General features: G+C 39.8%; 1 protein-coding gene across 3 annotated transcripts in view; it reads left to right on the top strand.

The window, feature by feature from the left end:
- Nucleotides 1-22,671, top strand: part of PDE4B (phosphodiesterase 4B) — a 432,607-nt gene that overhangs the window by 388,131 nt on the left and 21,805 nt on the right. For 2 of the 3 annotated variants that reach the window (XM_041771485.1, XM_041771486.1), the window contains one exon: nucleotides 4,295-4,407. In XM_041771485.1, the coding sequence (XP_041627419.1) occupies nucleotides 4,295-4,407 (113 nt within the window). Of the gene's footprint in view, nucleotides 1-3,734; nucleotides 4,023-4,294; nucleotides 4,408-22,671 lie in introns of those variants that run through there. The other variant, XM_041771487.1, reaches the window with a different exon arrangement.

Raw genomic sequence — 22,671 nt, 5'->3', positions numbered from 1 at the left:
CTCTTGGTAGAGGGAAGAACACATGGGAGTTTGGTTTTCCCTGTCCCTCTGGAAATTTGTGATAAATAGGGTCAATCCCATGACCATACATGGTCCCATCACTTGCTCCCATCCCCTTGAGCCTTGCTTCTGTGATATTAAGCATTGTTCATTCTCAGAGCCTTTTTTTTTTTTTTTTGTAAGACAGGAAATGACCAGCTTCACGGTCATGCAACCTGTGCAAGATGCATAGTGCCCCGTATCCAGCAGGGCCCCATAGTTGATATCTTGAAACTTATAATAATTTTATCTTTGATCTTATGTTTTGTAAGTGAAATCTGAGGGTAAAATAGAATATACTTACTCCAGTGGCTTGGAGCCTTGGTTCTTAGGCTGTCCCACCTTTTTCCTGCCACTTGCCTGCCTCCCCTGGACATGTTATCAGCCACCCATTTCCTTGATCCCTGGCACCCTAGAACTCATCCAGCATCCCTCATCCTTGCCATCCATTCCCAGAGGGGCCTCAGGGTGCAGGTGCAGAAAGGGTCTGAGTTGGGCATGTGTGCCTTGCAAAGTTTCAGATGGGGCATGGTCGCAGCCATCCCTGGCCTGGGCTGGCATGGCAGTACCATGGTAGGCCAGGACATGTCTTGGTGGGAGTGAGCATCTTGTCCACCTCTGATCTGGGTGTCTAGTATGCCCCATGCCAAACTTGTGGCATACTTAGGGGCCACCTATCTGCTGTGGTGTGGTGCATCGGTACGGTGAGGAAGGGAAATGTCTAACTTCCCCAGAGCCTCGCCCTGGCTGGGGCACAGGAGATGAGTTTGGCAGCTGGCAGATAAGGGTAGCCCTGTAACTTGTGAACTGTGTATTGCCCTCAGTCACCGGATGCAGGGGCTGGGGTCCTGTGAGGGTCTGCACTCTCCTTGTGGTATCCTTATGCCTGAGGGAACACAGTATTAGAGAGTAAATAAAACACCATGCCATTGATGAATTGTGATAAATGTGCCATAATAATGTAAGATGTCAGCAATAGGGAAACCTAAACATGGGTTATCTAGGAATTCTCTATATTAGGTTTTCAGCTTTTCTGTAAATCTAGAGCTATCCTAAAATAAAAAGCTTAGACAAAACCCAAAAAATACCAGTATGACAGATTGAGAGAGAGAGAGAAAGAGAGACAGAGAGAGAGAGATTCCAGAAGAAAAAAAAAAAAAAAGAGTTTCATACTTTACTACTTTCAACAGCACTTTTCCTGCTGTTTGAATAAGAGGCCCTGCATTTTCATTTTGCACTGGACCCCATGAATTATGTAGCTCCATCCACCCTTTGTGGACTACACAAGTCCTCTATCTCCCTTCCTATCCCTCACTACTCCCAAATGCCAGGCCCTGGGTTACTTTGATTACTATTAAGAGTTATGCTTCTCTGGATTGATCATCTACTAAGAACTGGCTACCATACCAGAAGCTTTAATGCTTTCTCGTCTAATCCCTTTATAACTTTATAAGTATTCTTATCCTTATTTTAAGATGTAGGAAGTTGAGGTCCGACATCACTCAGTAAGCAGTAGAAGAGAAACTCAAAATGCTTGGAGTCTCACTCCAGAGCTGGTGCGCTAGCCACACTACGACAGATGCACCATTCAGCCTCTAGATATCCAAGTATTTGCAGGCTACTTGGGCAGGCACTTTGGTCTCCATTCCTCTGCATATTTACTGAGTATCTGGTAGGTACCAGATCTGGCGCTGGTGCTGGAGCCAGGAAGTTCGTGAGCAGCATCCGTCCTTTCTTTTGGCTGTACTACCCAGAAGTAGCAGGGGTTTGATGTCCATATACTCAGCCCACTCTGACATCTGTGCCTCCCACTTTAGTCTCTGTGATAAGAAGGGTCTAAAATGAGACACAAAGTCTTGACTATAGATCAAGAATCTGAAAAGGAACAAATCGTCATTAACTTCCACATTAACTTCAAAAAACTTTGAATTAAAGAATATTGTAGCTGACCAGAATAAGAAAGGACAGTGGAGAGGAAGGGCCTGTCACATTCACCGGCTGGTCACTGGCAAATCACTACTATACTAATTCTAGGAGCTCACGTGTCCTTGTTCTGGGTCACAGACCGGGAATGAGCTGGGCAGGTAACCCTTAATTGTGGATTTTTGAAAAGTCCTCCCTCTTTCTAGTGCTTCTGCTGCTATAATTATTGTAGTTCTTTTGTCAACCCTGAGTGGAAATTGGATCCCTTTTTTTTCCCTCTCCAAGGAGAACAGTGATAGATGATCTTACAGTCATTTTGCATATCAGCCAATTCAAAAGCCCTGAGCATCCCAGGTACCAGAGAACCACGGGGTGATATGGACAGCAAGGTGGTAAAGTCCAAGTAGTTGGGAAGTAGTTGGACTTTTCCTTGAATGAGAGGCTGGGAATGGGATAGAAGAGGTTCGGGCACTTCAGGAAAAGCTTCCTTGGAAGAAGTGCTCCTCTGGAGGGAACTAGAGGGAATAAGGGAGTGTTTTGGACACACTAGGGGGTGAGGAGATTCTTCAAGTTGAGGCAGCTGAGCAAAATTGGGGAGGAAAGGAGAAGGTATGTGTAAGTCTGACTTGAAATGAGTTTTACTCTAAATACCTCAGTTCTTGTCTGCACATTGTTGAGGAGTGTGAAAAAAATAGAGGAAGACACCTCCAGTGGTTTTGGGGCTTTTTAAGTATGACATACAGGATATTGAATGTTAACCCCAAGCTATCCTGAGGTGTATGCATATTCGAGGAATACATAAAACATCTATTCTTTGAAATGTGTGTCTGTGGTCAAGTGATCTCAGTCTCTTAGAGTCTGTTGTGCTTATTCTCTTTCTTCCAGTTCAAGTATGAGTGCCACACACACAAAATTTCAAATAATGATAAAAGGGTATGTGGTCTCCTTCAGACCTCTGTATGAATATAGGAAAAATGTATTCTAAATTTGACAGGGATGTATGTAATCTCTCTAGGAGAATTCCAAACAAGACTTTTGATTTTATTAGTGCCTATTATGTGCTTGCATTCCAGAAAGATTGGTGGAATTAATGAATGTTGTTCTTTTCAAAATCAGTCCTGGTTGCGGGAGAGTCTGACTTTTTATAACCATCTGTAGCATCGTTAATTCACCCAGCATCTATCTATTAAGTTAATTCAGGGTTTACTAGCATAGAGATCTTAAGTCAATATTTCTGAGTATTAGTTCAGACTCCTCAGTGTTTGAGTATGGAATTGATATATTGTGACCATTCAGAAAGAACTTTATTATCACCCAGCAAAAAAAAAAAAAAAAAAAAAGATCTTAAAAATAATATTTTTTGAATGGACCATTAAGAAACATTTCTAGAAAGTCTATAGAGTTCTGTAACCACAAACCAGAGCACCCCACTTTAATCAAAGTGAAATTCTGCAGTGTCCCCATCTGGCTCCACCTGAAAGTCCGGTTCAGAATTTCCCAGTGATCCTGACAGTTGGAGAAGAGAAGTTTTAGCTTTGTTTAGTATAACAAGAGCTGCCTACCTACTGTGGCCCATAAACGTGTAAAAAACTCCAGTTTCTCTCAGACCCAAGTCTTACCAGGGAAACTTCACTTTGCCTTTCCTTAAGGGAGAGAGTCAGAAGAGCGGAGGAAGAGCCACCACCTCCAGCTCCTGGGGGTCGGTGTTAGCTGAGTTAGAAGTCACTCCACTGTGTGCACATTCCCAGGAATGAGTGACTGGCCGCCTCGCCTCGCTCCCGACGCTGACTGTCAGCGCCCCCACCCCGCGCCACCCTCCCAATCTTCCCCCCTGCGTTTCATTTAGAAGAAAAGCAAAAATGAGAAAAGGCTTTTCTCATTTCTCCTCTAGCCTGCGAACGCTCAGAAATGACATCACGCACCCTAAAGAGCCCCGGGATGACTAAGGCAGAGAGAGCCTGAGAAAACTCACTGCTTCTGCCCTTAGTTTTGGGACACATGTATGCAGATGAGCCTCTGGGAGATGGTTCCCCGCCTTCTTCCTCGGAGGAAGTTTCTTGGTAGATCGCGGACACCTCATCCCCGCGGGGGGGGGGGGGGGCGGGTGCTGGGGGGGGGCGGCGAAGCCTTGGCACCAGCCATCCCAGGCGGAGCGCCGCGGTGATTTGCTCTCCTGGTGGAGGGAGCTGGAAGGCAGGAGTCGGCGCGCGAAGCATGAAGGAGCTCGGGGCCACCTTCAGTAGCTCCGGGGTCTGCGGCGGCAGCGGGGCCGCGGCGATGGACAGCCTGCAGCCGCTCCAGCCTAACTACATGCCTGTGTGTTTGTTTGCAGAAGAGTCTTATCAAAAATTAGCAATGGAAACGCTGGAGGAATTGGACTGGTGCCTAGACCAGCTCGAGACCATCCAGACCTACCGCTCCGTCAGTGAGATGGCTTCTAACAAGGTAAGAGGCCCGCGGGCGCCTGGCTGCCCGCGCCCCCCGCGCCCCCCGCGCCCCCCGGGGCGCCCCGGCCGCGGCCTGCAGCGCGGGAGCATCCGAGGACGCCGCGGGCGACGCGGGTTTGCACGGCTGCCTCCGAGGATTCCGGCCCCGGCTGCCACACTCTGCTTGCGCCTCGATGCTAGGGCAAAAGCTAAAAACCCCCCTTCGTTCCCAGAAACCAAACTTGTGTTGTTAATTGATGTAGTTCAGCATATGTCTAAGGGGAGAGGTGCTTCTAAAGCTCACGAATCACTGTGCAAAATTGAAAGGTCCCTTTTTTTTTTTTTTAAAGACAATTGTCAGGTAGATAGACTCTGAATGAATTCATAGGGTGAAATGGACAACACGTTGCATTGCAATCAGGTGTTAGACCTATTATTATTATTATTTTTTTTGAACAATAACGTGACCTCAGTATATCAGTGGAGAGAATGGTTAGCCCTGAAGCTTTAGAAATTCTGAAATTTTTCTCGGAAGGACATTCTGGGATTTTCGAATATTTCTTTTGTGATGCTGGTGTGACCCAAGATTTTTTTTTTTTTTTTTTTTGTAAAGGAAACAATATATACTTTATCTCCAACAAAAGAAGGTTATGTTTTTTAAAAGTTTGCTGCTTTTCGAAGAATTACTTGAAAAAAGTTCCACCATACTTCAAAACAATAGTTTTGTTTACAATTCCCAGACAAAACTTAATGTGGAAGGGTTTTAATTATCTATCATTATATCATTTGTTTAATTAACACCTGGATTTAGAGTGCTAATTTATGTAGTGAGAGTTGCTGCTTTTTGTTTGTCTCCCCCCCCCCAACTTGGAGAATGCTAACTTTATAAATATATATGATGTGTGTGTGTATATATGTATATACTTACTGCTATTGTTTTTAATGGAAAACCTTAACACTGGACCCTTATAAGTACGCATTTTAAGAATCCCCAACCATCCTAGCCTTAGGTATTGTATTACCGTCTTAAGGTTCTGGGTCCCGGAAGAGCTTTGCTCCACACCTGCCAACATGCCCTTTCCAGCCCTGAGGTTCGCTAGGGAATGTGTGTCCCTACTCCCTCTTTACTAGGGTTAAAAGTATCACCTTCCTATCAAGGCTTACTGGCTCCTGTTCAAAGGGTCTGAGCATTGAGCCCTTAGAGGTTTTGAAGGGGGCTGGGGTGGGGGGAGAATAGACTCTTTTTACTCTTGTTTATTGGTTAATGAAAGGGCAAAAAATGAAGTAAGTCTCTTTCCCAAATTTTAGTTTAGATTCAAGTTGGAAAAAAGAAAACTTTTGAGATTTAACTATTGACTGACGTTTTTCTGAAGTTCTCAAATGAAAGCCAAAATCTGGGATTTTCCAGGCTGTTGCAAATCTCAACCAACTGCTTCCCTATGAGGAGGGTTTAACTGCGTAACTTCTCCAATCCACACTGGATTCCAAGTAGAAAGATTTGCGCACATGCTTTAGCCTACTTTGGAGCATTAACAGATCCTCTATTTACTGTGTGCTGTGAACATTGATACCCATACGAGTTATAGATCCAATATCTAAGGGTAGTTTTTCAGCAGGTTTCACCATAAAAGACATGCTGAACTTTCTTCTTGAGTTGCTAAGAGAAAGCCAACTAACTCCAGGGGAGAAAAATAATACTCATTGAGAAACTGCAAATTGTCATTATTTTTCATTTTGATTGTTGATGCCTCATAGATTCTAACAAGGTTTGGATTTGGACTGCTGAAATGACATATTGTCTGTTTTGCAAATTTATTTTAAAAAATGTTTCATATTCCGTGTAAGGGGGTCATTAAGGCTCTGAGACCAAGGACTGTGTAGGACCTGGTGAGAATGCCAATCACTTCGGGCTTCCGCTCCTCCTTTATGGTGTCCTGTGCAGGAAGCAATGAAAGTCGAATAGAGCTAACCCTAAGGAAAGGGCTAAACCTTAATGCTGGCATAGTTAGCTTACGTAGAAGGCATGTACCTATTTTCTACATCTGCGGTGGAAAGGTTGTAGGGCAAAGCAATTATCCAGTGGATAAATAATGCTCAGCTGACAGCTAAAGTCAAAAAGATCTCTTTCTCTTTTTACTTAGCAATCATGTTACCCCCAAATCTTGATTATCCAGATAATTGTCTCAGGTAAAACTTAACCCATGGCCATGAAAATATTTTTGTGGCCACCAAAAAGAAATTGATCACTGTCAGTTTTGGGGGAACTTAATTGTTTATGGTAAAAAATAAAGTCCCACATTTAATCATAAATCTTGTTGAAATTATTTGAACGTTCCACCCAAGTCAGTGTTTAAAAAATATAATCATCGTCATCAGCACCATCACCATTGTCACTACTAGGTAGTTGTATCTAATCATCTTTTTCTTCTCCTCACTGAACAAAAGAGCCATGGCAGATCTGAGTTACAGATTTGGAAGTGAGTCTGAAGATGTTCTGTACAGGAAGTATGTGAAAAGCATGGTCTTTAGAGTCAAAAGATCACATCCTATCTCTATCATTTACTACCTACTTGACCTTGGCTAACTTACTTAACTCTTCTAAGACTATTTTCTTATCTGGAAAATAGGGATAAAAGTGGTACCTACCTTACTGGGTCACTGTGAAGATTAAATGAGTTAATGCATCTAAAATACTCAGCAAGGCACCTGCTGGGTTGTAAAGATTCAATAAATGTAAAAATTCAATAAATAGCATCTGCTACATCTTTGCAAAAAGTGTATGTCCTTAGTTTGATCAACTAAGTGATTTACTGAGTTTTCACTTACTCAACAGTGGTGATGGGAAAGCCAGTGCTTGGCGTAGGGTGTGTTTGGGAACCTGCAAATGGTAGAGAGGGGACTGTGCCTAGCCGAGGAAAAGGAAGCAGTCTTTCATATGTAGCACATCTTGGGAGGGTTGTGTGTTTAGTGTTTTTCTTAACCCTCTTATATTTTAAAGAAAATTGTGATTCAAAGATTATAACCAACTTTCCCAAGTGTGCTTTAGAGCCTGAGAGTTAGTTAGATAAGGAACTGTTTCTGTGACCTATAGAAACGTAGTCTCCTCCTTGGGCCCGATTTCCCCTATCCCTTGAATGCTGGCCATAGGCCAAATGGAATTCCAAGATTATAGAGAACGATGCAGCTAGGTGGGTTAGTAGTGTAGGTTATTTCTGCCCCCCACCCCCCGCCCCGAATTACAAGATGAAATAAATGAAGCAGTGTTATGAGGCAGTGACATTGTTTTTCAAGATGAAAAGGATGTCAAGTGAACCTTCCTGCCAGCAGCCCAAGTTCAGTTAGACGTGTTAGAACTGTTTTCTATAACGACAGATTGGCTTCTGAGACTTGTTCATTAATTTTTGCTTCAACTTTTATCGCCTCCCGAATTAGAAGAATTGTCTTACACTTCAGCGAAGTGCATCAGAGCATGAGTTCCTCGGTGGCAAAACAGTCAGATGTTTTCAAAACAGGATGCTTTGGCTCCGCATTATAAAAAAGAGGAACGGAAAGAGAAACAGTATAGCAAGGAAGAAAGCAAATAGCCTCAGCAGGATCCCCAGCCCAACAACGGCATAAACACTGACCTATCTTCCTGACCTTCACTGTGGCTCAGTTCCTGACCTCGTGTCACCAAAGCCAACCGACGTCATTGGAGGAGGATAGGAGGAATGGCGCAGCTGCTGTGCGGGTGACTAGAATTTCCTGTCTCCTTCCTGACAGACTCAGTCAGAAAAGTACAGAGTTGCAGCAACAGTGGCTGAGGAAGGACCGACACAAAACAATCCCAGTGAGGCGTAGTTGTGACTGAGGAGGACAGGGAGCTGTTCCCGAGAGTCTCTCGCCCAAACTTCTCAGGTGAACGCGTCCAAGGGGTCACTTGTACCCAGCATGTCGAATGCTTTTCAAAAGATGAGCATGCTGTGGTATGCAGCACCAAGGAGCTATGTTCAAGCAACTAGTCACTCTCCTAACTCCCCCACACTCTCCATTCTCCTGTTCTTTCTTGACTAGCTTTGCCCGGGGCCGTTTTATGTGTTGGGACAGAAGTTTGGGCCCAATCAGTGAAAATGGATGTTTCATTGTTGAAAAGAGCAGTCGTGCATACTGGCAGTAGTCTCTTTAGAATGAAGCCTCAGGACCTAGCACTTCAGTCCGTTTGCTAAGGAAATCTACAAGATAGGAATGGGAGATAGAAGGTCCTTCTTCTTTGAAGGGATCATGAAGTCAGCTGCAGATACCATCACAGAGGAAGTGAGTCCTTCTGGCTATACAGGTTTATTTTTCCGGTTCTTCAGGTGTGTCTGTACTCGAGTATTGAACATAAAGGCAAATAATTGTCTGTGCTCTTGGGTGGGAAGGAATAAACTCATATAATTCTACCAACCTGGAGCCACTTGGGACCCAAGCTGCATGTGATCTGGGTAGGCTGATTGCCCTGCACTTGGCTGAGTCCTTTTTCTATCCAACTGAATAATCAGTAAGTATGGGAAATGTTGGATCCAGCAGAACCAAAAAGGAAATAAATCTGTTGGTCAACAGATTCATCTGATAGCTCTGTCAGGAAAATGATAGGCAGGTGACCAGTTATTGAAGGAGACTGCTTCTACTTTTGCTCAAAGTTAAATGATATGACTAGAGCATTCCCACCCTTAGGGCAAGAGAGGTCCTTTACCTGAACATTTGCTTTAAGAGAACTCTAGCCTTGTCTTCCTCCAACTGTGCTCTGCTCCAGGAGGTGAGGAGTCGATGGGGCCAAGGGGTAGCTGTGGTGCCTGCTCCAGACCACAATGCATCTACTAGACCCCCTACGTTCTCTGCCCAATAGTTCTGAACCCTGTTCCAGGGCCCGTACAGACCTCTTTCCTGGATGTGCTGCAGGAATTTACACCCTTAGGCCCAAAGAGTAGCCTAAAAGGCAGCAGTTGGGTTTGGAAGAAGTGTAGAGGAGGAGTTTTGACATGCGGGTGGTGGCTGAGGGTGTACTCATTCCTGCATGTGAGTTCCTTGGGGAAGAAATGGGACAGGGTGTGGTCCAGAGCTAGGTCTCCCTTCACTGACATACCCAAGGAATTCAAGAATTCACATTTCATGCTGGCCTTCCAAGCTGCTGGGAAGGGATGTCTGTTGAGGTAGGAGTACTGGAGGTAGCTTCATTTATAACTTTATTCAGACTTAGGTATGTGGCCCCACAAATGTTAGAGGTGGCCTGGATTAGAGGACAAACTAGAAGGAAAATCAGTTTTGACAGCTAGGTGGGACACTTGAACATTTTCAATCCAACTTTTCTCTCTTTACTCTCAGATTTCTATAGAACTGGAGGCACCAAAGGTAAAAGAGCCTAGCTTGAAGTCATGAGTTTGAGGTCTAGCTCTGCCTCCATTTAGGAATATTATCTTAAACAGTTAGTTCATTTTGAATCTTTGCCTTTCTTTATCTACAAAACAAAATAGTTGGGAGAAGAGTATTTTCGTGGTCTCCTGCAGCTCTTACATTTATTATTGGGACAGTAATAGTCAATAGCCAAACTACTTCTACGAGTATATACTATCTGTGCAAACATGATGCTAAGCCACTTACCTACATTCCATCGTTAATACTCTCAGCAACCCTTTGAAATACATACTATTATTATCATCTCCATTTTATAGTAAAGTGAGATTTAAAGAGTTGAATTACATTGCCTAAGGCAAAGAAGAGAGCAGGATTCACACCCAGGACTATCTGACTCACTGTCAATGATCCTAACGGGACAGCTAAACATAGAAATATAGGTGTATTTAATAACTCTTACATGGGAATTTTGTCATTTCTGGGAGGTCTTATTCTCCTAACTCTGGCCATCATTGCTTATTTGGTTCAGAATCCTAATCTGCAATTACCATATTCTGGACCTCCAGACCAGCCATTAATAACCTGAAACTCAGTCTTCCTGACTGGGAAGCAGTGTCTGTTAACAGAGAAAAGGGAGGAGAAAAACTGTAGTTATAGAAAATGGTTGTAGGGACGCCTAGGTGGCTCAGTGGTTGAGCATCTGCCTTTGGCTCAGGGCATGCATGATCCCAGATTCCCGGGATCGAGTCCCACATTGGGCTCCTTGCATGGAACCTGCTTCTCCTCCCTCTACCTGTGTCTCTGCTTCTTTCTGTGTCTCTCACGAATAAATAAATAAAATCTTTTAAAAAAATTTTTAATAAAATAAATAAAAGAAAATGGTTGTAAAGCACTCATTGAAATGTAAATAACAGTATTAGACTAATCTGTTGCCTCTTGCAGACCAGTTTGCCAAATTCAGGATCTGTTTATTCCAAATTCTCTAACATGGCGTAAGAGAAAACAGTGAAGTTTTGTTTAAAAGACAACCAACCCGAAAATTCCCCTTTTACCACCCCTCTTCCAACATAAAAAGAAAACGGAGAGAGGTTCTTCTTTTTTTAAAAAAATTATCATCCAAAAATTGAGGCAATTTCATTATATCCTTTCTAATACATGCCCCAGGACCATGAAACAGGATCAGTGCTCCAGTAGCAATAATATAGGGAAATTTTCTAGAGGTAATATATAGCCGGTCTGCATTAGACTTTGTCTTCTAACAAACAAGAAAGAAGAGAAGAAAGAGAAGATTAAGCTGTTTGTTTATCTGGTATTGTTTCAGTTACCATTTCTATGACAAAATACGTTGTATTATTGACGAGTGTTCTAAGTTCTACTCTTTGAAAACTTAACAAATCAAAGGTTTTGAAAGTTTAGTGCTTTGTAATAGGTTTGAATTTTAATCTATTTTGCTTAGTTTAAATATTTCTTCCTTGATATAGACCAAACCACTTCCTTCATTGAATTCTCATTCATTTACACCCTGGTCTTTCTGCTAATTCACTTGAAAGTCCCCAAGTGATCAAATCTCTAAAAATAAAATAGGAATGAAGTCAGGGCATGTTACCTTTGATTGTTACACCCCCGGCTAGCTGGTAAGAAAAGAATATATTATCAAAATCTAATAAATAAGTCAATTTAAGGGGAGTTTTTATCTCCATATTAAAAAAAAAATCAGACAACAGTATTTGAAGTATCAAATATAAATCCAAGACACTAGTTTTAAAAAAATAGAATTATAATATTTTAATGGGATAAATGTCTATTTCACATTTTTTATACTTCGTTCTCATCTTTCATTTTTCTTTGAGAATGTGTCCTAATCTAAAAAGCTTCCAAAATTGGTGCCATTGCTACCTATGAAGGAAAAGCCAAGGGTGGAGCTTAGTCTTATGCTAGTCTTCCCAAAATTTTACTTCTGAGTAAAAATGTGTTCAGCAAGTAGAGATACATCAGCTTTCTGGAAGCCAGGACTCACCAAACCAAAGATCCTAGGGAAGCCTTGTGCCACAGTCAAAAGATTTCACACTCTTGAAGGCACTATGCCAACAGTGGATGTGCGTCCCAGCACATCCCTCCACTTTAGCATTTTTTCAGGGACCTGCCAGCCCCTCTCTGTCTTGCCCATTTGTACGTGATGTTTCCCTCAACTGGTGCCAAACTGTTTAGTCTCCTGGATATTTTACTGTAACTTCCTTTGTTTGATTTACTTTAAAGTGGCCAAGTGTTTCCACAAAGAAAGGACTGTTAAGTTATTTAGAAATGAAGAAGACAGTAAAACTTCTGTTTCTCTTGTTTCTGTTTTGGGAAGTGCCTGATAGTCTTTTTCTCTTTAAGAAGTACCTGATAGTTTTTTCTTTTTATGGAGCAGCATTTAAAGGCTATAAATCATGCATTTCTGCTCATCAGTACTGTGTTTTCTCCTAATTACTTGTGGTTTAAAAATGTACCACTTTTGGAACCTAAAGCCTTCAGAAAGTGAAGTTCAGTGAATTTATTGAAAATAAAATTTCATCTTCGTGGCTCAATTTCACTTCTTTATATTTTTTAGCCATTCAAAATATGGCACTTCAAAATGCTCCTTAAAATGTTTAAATGGCCAAGTTCCTTTCACTCCTTGCTAACAGCATAGCATATTATAACCTTCATCAATTGTAAAAATGAAACTCAAGCACAGGTATTGGTCATAAACATGATCAAACCAATTAAAAAATGTAGACTTAGGACAAGAATTTTTGGTCATTTGCTATCTGAAAGAGTAAATTTTTAATTAGTTATTTTGGAAAAGAAAACAATAAGAAGAGAATGTGTCATTAAATAAAAATACCTTTCCAATTCAACCACATAGGCTGTGTGATAAAGCTGATCTGACAGGACAAAGTGAAGTGGTTATTTGGTGTCTGTGTAACGTCTTCGGTCAGAATGCATGGGGAAAGTTGATAAATCAAGTCAGAAAAAGATGGAAATATATCCTTTCTGGTTATAGGCTTACATGGTTGCATTAAACAGATCCTAAAACTTTAAACCCAAAAGGGAACCATAGATATCATTGCTTTGAAGACCTTGTTTTATAGATGAGAGTGATAAAAACTGAGGATTAAAAATCTAATTTACTCCAGAGATCTTTGTAAAATATAAAACACAATCTAAATGAAATATAATTTCATTATGACATGACTTCTCCAAGGTTAATTAGCAGAAGATTAAGATAGTAAAATACAGGTCTGATTACAAATCCGGTTTGCTATTCATCTTCAGCAAAAGGCTGATTACACTTAAGAAAGACATGGGACTTCCCTTTATCAGTTGCATTGGTTTTTAAATTTGTTATTGTTCTTCTCATTGCCTTTCTTGAGTAAAAGCTATACGTGTCTTAATCACTTCAAGTAAAGAGAACTGATGTAGTAGTCCTGAAAATTGTGTGCTCAAAATCCAGCAGGAAATAGTTGAAATGAGTTACTTTAAATGCCTTTGCCATTGCTGTTTTTTTCCGCTTTTTGCTGTTTTAATTTATGAATTAAAAAATACATATATATCATCAAAAAATATATATATATGTACACCAGCAGGAAAAAAAATCTCATTTTACAAAGGCAGCCAGGATTAACATTTTTATCCTCACGTAATCAAAATGATACTCAAGTTTTAGTAGCTCCTATTGATCAAAACAGTAGACTTCCAACTTCCTCTCTGCTCTTGATGTGAGATCAATTGAAAACCTGGTTTAAGAATATAAGAGTTTTATGATAACTTGAAAATGAAGAAATACAGGCCTTTATGCCTCCCTTGGCATTCCATTGCCTTGAAGACTTCCCTTTGGCTTGAATACATCATCAGTTCTATACTATGAACCTACCCCTGGTGTGCCATGCTTCTTGGCTTTCTTTTTTTGAAACCTTGATATAGGTACTCTTTGATCAGATTTTCATAAATCATCCTATTACCTAGCTTATTGGTTAATATCATAGCTAATACTTTAGTTCTCTGAGGTTTTATGTCTACTCCAGATTGCAAGCTCTTGATGCCTGCATGATTATGTCTTGAATTTTTTGAGACTCCATGGATGCTTATAGTAGTAGGACTAAAAAGTATCAAAGAGACATAACTTTCTGTTTAATGGTCAGGAGAAAAATAAAAAGCAAATGAAGGCTTTTGTCAATTGATGGGAGTTGATTTGGGGTTTATCATATTTTAAGAAGCTCTCGGAAATTCTTCTTGATTTGGTCATTTAAGAAATTTGTTGACGTGAGGACTTTTGATGGATATTAGGACAGGTAATGACTTCACTAACAGGGTACCGCATGATATTCAAGATGGAAATATTGTTTAGAATTTTCAAAAAATTTAAATTGATGGAACATGCTCAGACTATCCAGTGGTAATATGAATTTATTGTATACTTTTGCATGCCCATTTGATTGTGAGAAGCTAAGGACTCTGATAGATCATTCATTACTGATCTCTGGCTCCTGCTTAGATGTCCCACTCATAGCCCAGACGGGTCAGTTTAGCCAGCCAGATGCTACCCATCTACCCAACTGAAAGGCACAGTGCCCTCCCTGCCTCAGCCCCTATTCATTTGATTGCTATTGCCAACTCCATTCTGTAACTAAGTCAGGATGGTTTAAATATATCTGCATTTACTTGGCCGTGTCCAGTACATAATATTTGTGGCAGGGTGGGCTGCCACTGAATTTTTCCCTGCCATATTTTAACACACTCAGGATCTAGTTGCACAAAATTTATTTGCATCTTTCTTACCCATAGTATGGAAGCTTCCCTTATAATATCTCATCAAGATTTACCAGTATGACTTTTAAAATATTTTTAAATCAGTATAATTTAATTTCAAAGAATTTATCTAGTTTTGATACAATAATTTTAAATACTCTTTTGTTAATACTCTCCTATATGTTCATGGTATTAAGATAAACTCATTGTCTAATGCTGCATTGTAGATGGGGCATAGAAAAATTTTCAAACTAAGAAAGGCCATATACTGCTTTTCAAGAAAGACCCTTCAGTGCCCTTAGTAAATCCTAAAATAAGAGACCCTGGCCAAAAATAAATAAAAACATGACCCCCTGGGTAGGAATGGGTTCTTTTTCTTTAAAGTAAGATAATATATTGGATTGAAATGAGTAAAATATGAGCACTTTCTCATAAAGGTAATAAAGGAGAAGGAGATATTAGTGAGGAACAACTCAGGAAAGATTTTTCTGTTTTAATTTTCAAATCTAGCCCTGTGATCCAGGACTGCATTTCCCAGAGAACTCCGATTCTGCTGGAGGGAACATTAGTTATGGAGCAATGTGGGGATTTTTAAGGCTCATTTCTTCACCTTAAAGCTTATTTGCTCTCAAAGTTCCCTATGGTCCTGGGATAGAGCATTAAATAAAGGACCACTTTCTCTAAGTATATAGCTGTTTCTTAATTTTGTGTTGCCAGGTCCAAGGTAGCAAGGTAAGGAAACATATCTGAAGAGGGCTTTCCTGCTTACACAGAGCTCTCCTTATGTGATCTCATTCTGATGTTCACCAGGAGGAAAGTATTACTATATCCTCATTTTCAGTGTAAAATCAAGATGCAGGAGAGATCACTGATTTGTCCCAGCCCTTCAGCTATTCACTGCTGATGCCTAAGATCAAATCTCATTCTTTTTGCTCCAAAGTCAAATAATTTAAAAATTAAAATTAAAGAGCAATCCACAGGGTAATTTATTATCTTCTAATATGACTTGGTTACAAAACATGTGATCATAGATTTTGAAAGCTAAGGCTCAATCAAGTTCCCTTCTTATTTATCAGACCTCAGTTTAGATGTTATCTCTTGGGAGAGAACTTCTCTAATTATCCTAACCCAATATACTTGTTGGTTTTACAATTTGCTATCACAATTTATAATTTTTATTTTCTGTTGTGGAACTTGGTATTTACTCATCTCCTCCCTCAGATGGTAAGGTTATTAGGGACATGAATTAGGTCTCCCTTGTTCGCTATAGTAGTCCCAGCATTTAAAACAGCTCTAGGCACATGGTAGGCATTCAAATAAATATCCTTCGCATGAGGCTCAGAAATTTAATCTAATTTGTCCAGAACCAACTATGTTGTTAGCAGCAAATCCATTAGAACCCAGGAATCCTGTTTTCTGCTGCACTGTACCACACTATGTACATTTGCTTGCTGTGCCCAACTCATTTTTCTAATTGTTCAGTTGAATGAGAAACTCATCTCTGGTTTACAGTGACTCTTCAAAGCACCCCCAGAAGCAGCAAAAGCTTGCTCTTGAGCCTTCTCCCAAGTTCATAGTCAGATACAAAGAACAAATTCATCAGGATCAAATGTTCTTTCCTTGTAAACAGAAATGTGAAGCACATCGTGGTTGTCATTTGGTTCGGTTTTGGGGTATTTAATTTAGCTTTCTCTTGAAAAGTCTGCATCCTGTGGCCAAGGATCTTAGCCCTTCGGAGACTGGCAGCACACACTCAGCTGGAAATATATTTATGAACATGTGTTGTGTCTGAAATTCAGCCACTCTACATATCTGTTGTGTCTGGAGTGTAGCAGTTTAGTCATTCTGTCATTGTCTGGTGATGTTTTTTGTTCATGACATACTGCTGATACTTCTCTCACTACTCTCCCAGCCACATATTCAATTAATTCTAGATGTGTTTCTGGATTGACCTCAACTGTAGCAATCTGAGCAAAATGAATACTTGGTGTAATTTTCCTTATGTCAGGCACCTTGTGGCCATTCCAGCTTTGTTAATACCTGAAGAGTTCCAAAGTCTCTTACTTTGAGAAAATTGGCTAAGTCATGGAATCATGAATGGATAGAATTAGCAATAGTGAGACATCTCAGAATAGGCTTTTTTTTTTTTAATGATACAGTTTTAACACAAGGCCCTTTTGAGTTATGGTTTCTTTCTTTCTTTCTTTCTTTCTTTCTTTCTTTCTTTCTTTCTCTTTCTTTCTTTCTTTCTTTCTTTCTTTCTCTTTCTTTCTTTATTTCTTTCTTCTTTCTTTCCTTCTTTCTTTCTCTTTCTTTCTTTCTTTCTTTCTTTCTTTCTTTCTTTCTTTCTTTCGAGTTATTGTTTCATTTGACCGGCTTCATCTATCTTTCTGGCAATTCTGGTTTACACTCCTTAGACTGGTGAATAATCTAAATGTCAACCAGAGAGCCAGAACTTCTATGAGTAACTCATGTGTCATGTAATCAATATGACATAGCCCTGCGTCACACCTGCAATAACATATTGTGGGAATTCTGTAGTTAATTATACCAGCTACTATCAACAACAACAAAAAAAGACTTCAGATGCCAAAGAGCCAGTTGCAAGCTCCACCCAAATGCAAACCCAACTGAAGACCATACCATAAGCTCAGATTCTTTTAAAATTCAGAAATAAAACTGGGGCACCTGAGTAGCTCAATCGGTTGAGCATCCTACTCTTGATTTCAGCTCAGATCATGATCTCAGAATTGTGAGATGGAGCCCTGAGAGGCTCCGCATTGGGCATGAAGCCTCCTTGAGATTCTCTCCCTCCCTCTGCCCCTCCCCCCCCTCTAAAATTAAATAATTAAATTAAATTAAATTATGGAACAAAACTGAGAAATAAAACATCAACTTCAAGTATAAATCCTGTGGAAGAAAGTCCAAGTGCTAGAGACACTTTGCCAATCCCTTTACATAAAATATTTCTAATCATGAAACCAACAAACTATACATCTTGGGGTGCATTATTGTGCAAAGTACTCATCCATCTATTTTAAATTGTGGTAGCTAATAATAAGAAAATGAAATACACTAAGAACTAATAAGAATAATAAGAAAATGTACATTTTTATAGAATTACATTAGATAAGACCACTGTTTTCATCCTTTATAGTTTAAAAATACATTCTAGACTTCAACATGTGGCAGATTCTTCTCAATTTGTAAGTGCATAGCCTAGTGTGGAGATTACCAAAATGCCAAAACAGATAACATGTATGCTTTCAGGGAATAAAATGATATGTCTGTGTAGCCCATGGGTTTCCTTTATTTATCAGATGGTTCCTAGAGTTGATCTTATAAATTTTCAGCCCTGGGAAACTGTTAATCCAGAAGTACTGATTTCCACAGGAGTCTTTGAAGCATCACATTGTCTTTTATCTCAAACAGTATTAGTAGAAATCAATATAATTAATATTAAACACAATACATGTTACATGATTTATTTAAAGGGGTAGAGTAGTAATCTCAAAACCAAGCTGTGGTAGATTTTTGTGTCTACAAAAATATTGAAAATTCTAGTAAGATAATACTTAGTGCATAATTTTTAACACCTCAGGAGATGTTATAGAATAAAATTGGAAATCAGTTCTTAAAGAGAATCATGACCAATACTTATAGGGTTATGAAAAGAAAGCATGCATTTTATTTATTTATTTTTTTTTTTGAAAGCATGCATTTTATAACTAAAGCATTCCTGTTTTGTTTCAATGGCTTTCAAGGCAGATATGAAGGTCTTGAGGCATAGGCCTTGTTTTCTGCTAGTCAGTAGAGGACACTAGACTGCATGGTCTCTGGGTCTGATCTATGGTAAGATTTCTAATTTTAAAAATATAATAAGTTTTAGAACTTCTGGCCATGAAATGGTTCAGCAGAAACCTTAGTCATCTGCTTTGGAATCACATTAGCACCCCATGGCTTTGGAACTGGCTTTAGAAGCTTGAGGTTAAATATTAGCCATTATGCACAGAAAAAATTGTAGATAGTTTAAATGAAAAACAAAAGGGTAACTGAACAGTGTACCTTGATTCCTTGATTTTTCTCAGTTGCTGCAATAATTTATGTCATCTGCTGAAGAAAGGCCTTTGCTATCTTTAATCGTCAGGCCAGCACCCCAGACTTGGCAACATTCCTCTTTTTTTTTTTTTAAGTCTATTTCTCTTAACAGCCAGATTAAAAGAGAAGGATCAAATACTTAAAATAAGACTGTGAAACTCCAATAACAGTTGCAGTGTTGCTGTGTTTCTCACCAGAAGAGAAGACCTCTGTCAAAAAGAACAAGTTTGAGCATTTTAAATTATTAAAAATATACAATACCTCTAAACCTGACATGAGTATATGATTTTGTAATCTAGTCTCTCTCTTTTTTTTAAAAGATTTTATGTATTTATTCATGAGAGACACACAGAGAGGCAGAGACAGAGGCAGAGGGAGAAGCAGGCTCCATGCATTGAGCCCGATGTGGGACTCGATCCCAGAACTCCAGGATCATGCCCTGGGCCAAAGGCAGACACACTTAACCCCTGAGCCACCCAGGGGTCCCATGTAATCTAGTCTCTTTATGGGATATTTGAAACATGTAGTATCTAGAATACACTTATACTAAAAAAAAAAATGTTTATCTAAAATTTAAATGTATCTTTGAGTGTCCTTGGGTATAAATATAGTGTCTTTTGTCTATTTAATTGTGTCACTGCAGAAACTTTTGGAATTAAGGGAATGTTAAATTTCCCTAACATCCTTATGGGAATTACTTTGGGTGTAGGAGAGGTCAATTTTTTTTTGCCAATAATGTGTGCCATATCTCCTCTTGAACAGTTTCAGAAATCCCAAGAAAAATGGACAGCAGCAAAGAGGATAAATAGGTAGGAAGAAACACCCAATAATTTTGAGGGTTATTTCAGACCTACTGTCAAGTTGTAGAATGTTGTATTTAAATTCTTTTGAGTTTTCGTTTTTTCAGTTCTGTGTATGAAAGCACTAATGGTTTATCCCTCTTTTGACTTTTAAAATGTCACTGGAGCAGATACTTGTCCTTTAAGCAGCAAAGGGAGTTTATTCAGTTAGCTTCATCATAAATGCCAATGTTTTGCTGCAAAGTAATGCCAGAGATGTTTGTTCATGCTTGTTTTTCATGACATATTTGTTGTGGATTATTACATCACTGGGTAGTTAAGAAGGGAATCACTCAATTCTGGTTGTTTAGATGAATTTCATTCTGTATGGCACATGGACAGTTAGAATGACCTAACTTTATTCTCTGGTATACCAGCAATATCCTCCAGATATTAACACAGCAGAGCTTGTTTTCTGGGATGGCCCATCTTGGAACTATAGTTTCTAGGGTAGTAGATGTTGATGGTCAGTGAATGGTATGTTCTTCCAGCCTGAATCCTGTTACTAGTCACTCAATTCAATTTCATTTCCCTCTCCAATAAGACAAACAGGTCATTAAAGCGACTGTGACATCAAGTTTCAAACAGATGATAGATAAGGAAAGATAAAAAAGAGACAAGAGATGGGATGCTCACTGTCAGATGATCTGAAATGTTAAGAATTGTGGAAATCTTGAGTTTGATAAAGGGTTCTAGAGTAAGTACAGTAAATCCCTGTGTTTCGTTTACATCAGATTTTGCAAAGCAAAGTGTAGCGGCTTAGCAGTTAGAATTCTTCACTTCTTTGGGTCTTCTTTCCCTGTCAAAATAAGAGTATGAAAGAAGCAATGTTTTGGAATCAGAAAGAACCTTAGAAATTAGCCATTTTATAACTAAAGAAACTCTGCCCAAACAAAACAAAAGTCAACTTATCTGACCCAAGATCACACATGGAGTTAGTGCCAGAACTGAACCAGAGACTAGCATGTTTCCCTGAGCTGCACACCTTCTCTGAGCCATTGTGACTTCCTCAACTGCCCGTAGCATTCTAAGGAAGAATTTTCAGCCCCTTTGCTTTCCTGATGCCCAGGAATTCTGATTAAGTTGTGACTAACAAAGTGTAAAATATGAGTCAAAATTTAGTCCCTAATAAAGTCATTGTGACTTTAATGACTTGGGCAGTTGTTTCATACTGCAAAAACAGGAAGGTCCCACACAATAAGGCGCCTGTCTCACAGATGGGCTCCTGCGTAGATGGCCACCCACAAGGGTAACTGCTGGAGCGGTCTTCCTCTCTGGCTCCATTTTTTTTTTTTTTTTAAATCCACATAGTTTTCACCTACTGACTTCAGCGTGAGGTTATCAATGAGAGGAAGGTGCCTGTTTATCTAGTCTGATAGGCTGAAGATATACTAGTTCACTAAAGATTCACTCCTCCCGTGACATGCAGATCATCCCCTCCCAAGCCCAGATTAGTCTTTTTTTTTTTTTTTTAAGATTTTATTTATTTATTCATGAGAAACACACAGAGAGAGGCAGACACAGGCAGAGGGAGAAGCATGCTTTCTGCAGGGAGCCTGATGTGGGACTGGAGTCCTGGGACTCCAAGATCAGGACCTGAGCCAAAGGCAGATGCTCAACCACCGAGCCACCCAGGCATCCCCTGAGATTAGCTCTTCTATGTGCTTGATGCTAGCCCCTCTTATCATTACTCTTCTAATGTGTTTTATTCTTAGAAACATAAAACCACCAAGTTTTAGAACTGGGATGAATCTCTGAGATCCTTCTACTCCCTGCCTCCTGCGTGATTAGCATAGCAAAAACCTCGTTACCAAGAGTGCTCCTAAGTTGCTTGTGGATCTTTGCACAAAGCTCAAACCAGTCCTCTTCTGAGAAATCTAGAAAAATGATTAAGTGTTCCATCGTTTCAGAAAAACCTGGCTCAGAAGAAAATAATCTCTGTATGTAAGCACTGCAGCTGAAGAAAAATTGAAGCCATAAAACAAAATGTTCCTAGCAAGTGTAATTGAATTTCAGATTCAGCTACTATATATTTTAAATAGCTAGCTTTCCACTATTAAAGGTAGCCTATTCAAAAACATTCACATATGATTTTATAGGGATGATATATTCTAGGCAAGTAAGATTAAATCATCGATAGAGAATGGTATCTTTTTTCATTTTCAAAAAAAAACTGCAATTTCTAGCAGTGTTCGCAAACCAGTGTCAGGAATAAGCTTAAGGGAGCATTGGAGGAATTTGTGTTACTAAGGGTCCATTCACAAACTTTGCTTGTCTGTACTCAAAAGGGGCTTTGGCCATTTCCTCTGGGGACATTATTTCTAGGTAAGCTCTAACAGGGTTTTCTTGTAAGACAGATTCTTAACAGAAAAATAGAATCTGTGTACATTAGGTGGTTAAAGACACATTTATCTTTGAAATAGTATGCTCCTGTTTGTGGATTTCTCTGCTGCATTTGACAAAATAAATAATGTTCATTCCCTTTCAATCCTGTAACTGCTTGGGACACAGTTTCACTCAGGAGCTATTTTACCTTCCTATCTAGACTGAACACTCAATGTGACAAATAGGGAAGATTCCAAGAGTCTTAGAATACCAAACTGTGGAGGCATTATAAATACTTCTTTTCCATTGTTGGTGACTTATTCTTACAGACTGAAGCATGTCCAATTTGAGTTGTTTTTCTCAGTAGTATTGAGAGTTTTGTTTTCTGGGAAATATCAGTTGGTAGTAAGTATTGTGTCCAATCTGTAGGAGACTGCCTCAGAACTTGTTGTAGAATCATGACAGGTTCAGATCGAAAGGCCGAGAGCCAAAAACCATGCGTTATTTTCATCTTCTTTTTTTAAATTTTTTTTTTAAATTTATTTATGATAGTCACAGAGAGACAGAGAGAGAGGCAGAGACACAGGCAGAGGGAGAAACAGGCTCCATGCAGCGGGAGCCTGATGTGGGATTCGATCCCGGGTCTCCAGGATCGCGCCCTGGGCCAAAGGCAAGCACCAAACCACTGCGCCACCCAGGGATCCCCTTATTTTCATCTTCTATATGAGAGGTGAAGTGTGGCTATCTCTGGCTCAACAGAAACAGCTCTCAGATAGGAGTCTGACACTGAAAACTCAACTAAGCCCAATTTTCTGGCTGTCTCCTCAGCCTTAGCTTCAAACACAGTTCATATCTGATCCACTCCTTGGTGTATTTCA

This window comes from Vulpes lagopus, chromosome 10 (assembly GCF_018345385.1).
Source record: "Vulpes lagopus strain Blue_001 chromosome 10, ASM1834538v1, whole genome shotgun sequence".
NCBI lineage: Eukaryota > Metazoa > Chordata > Mammalia > Carnivora > Canidae > Vulpes > Vulpes lagopus.
The sequence above is the reverse complement of the archived record's forward strand: the minus strand, read 5'-3'. Positions and strand labels throughout refer to the sequence as shown.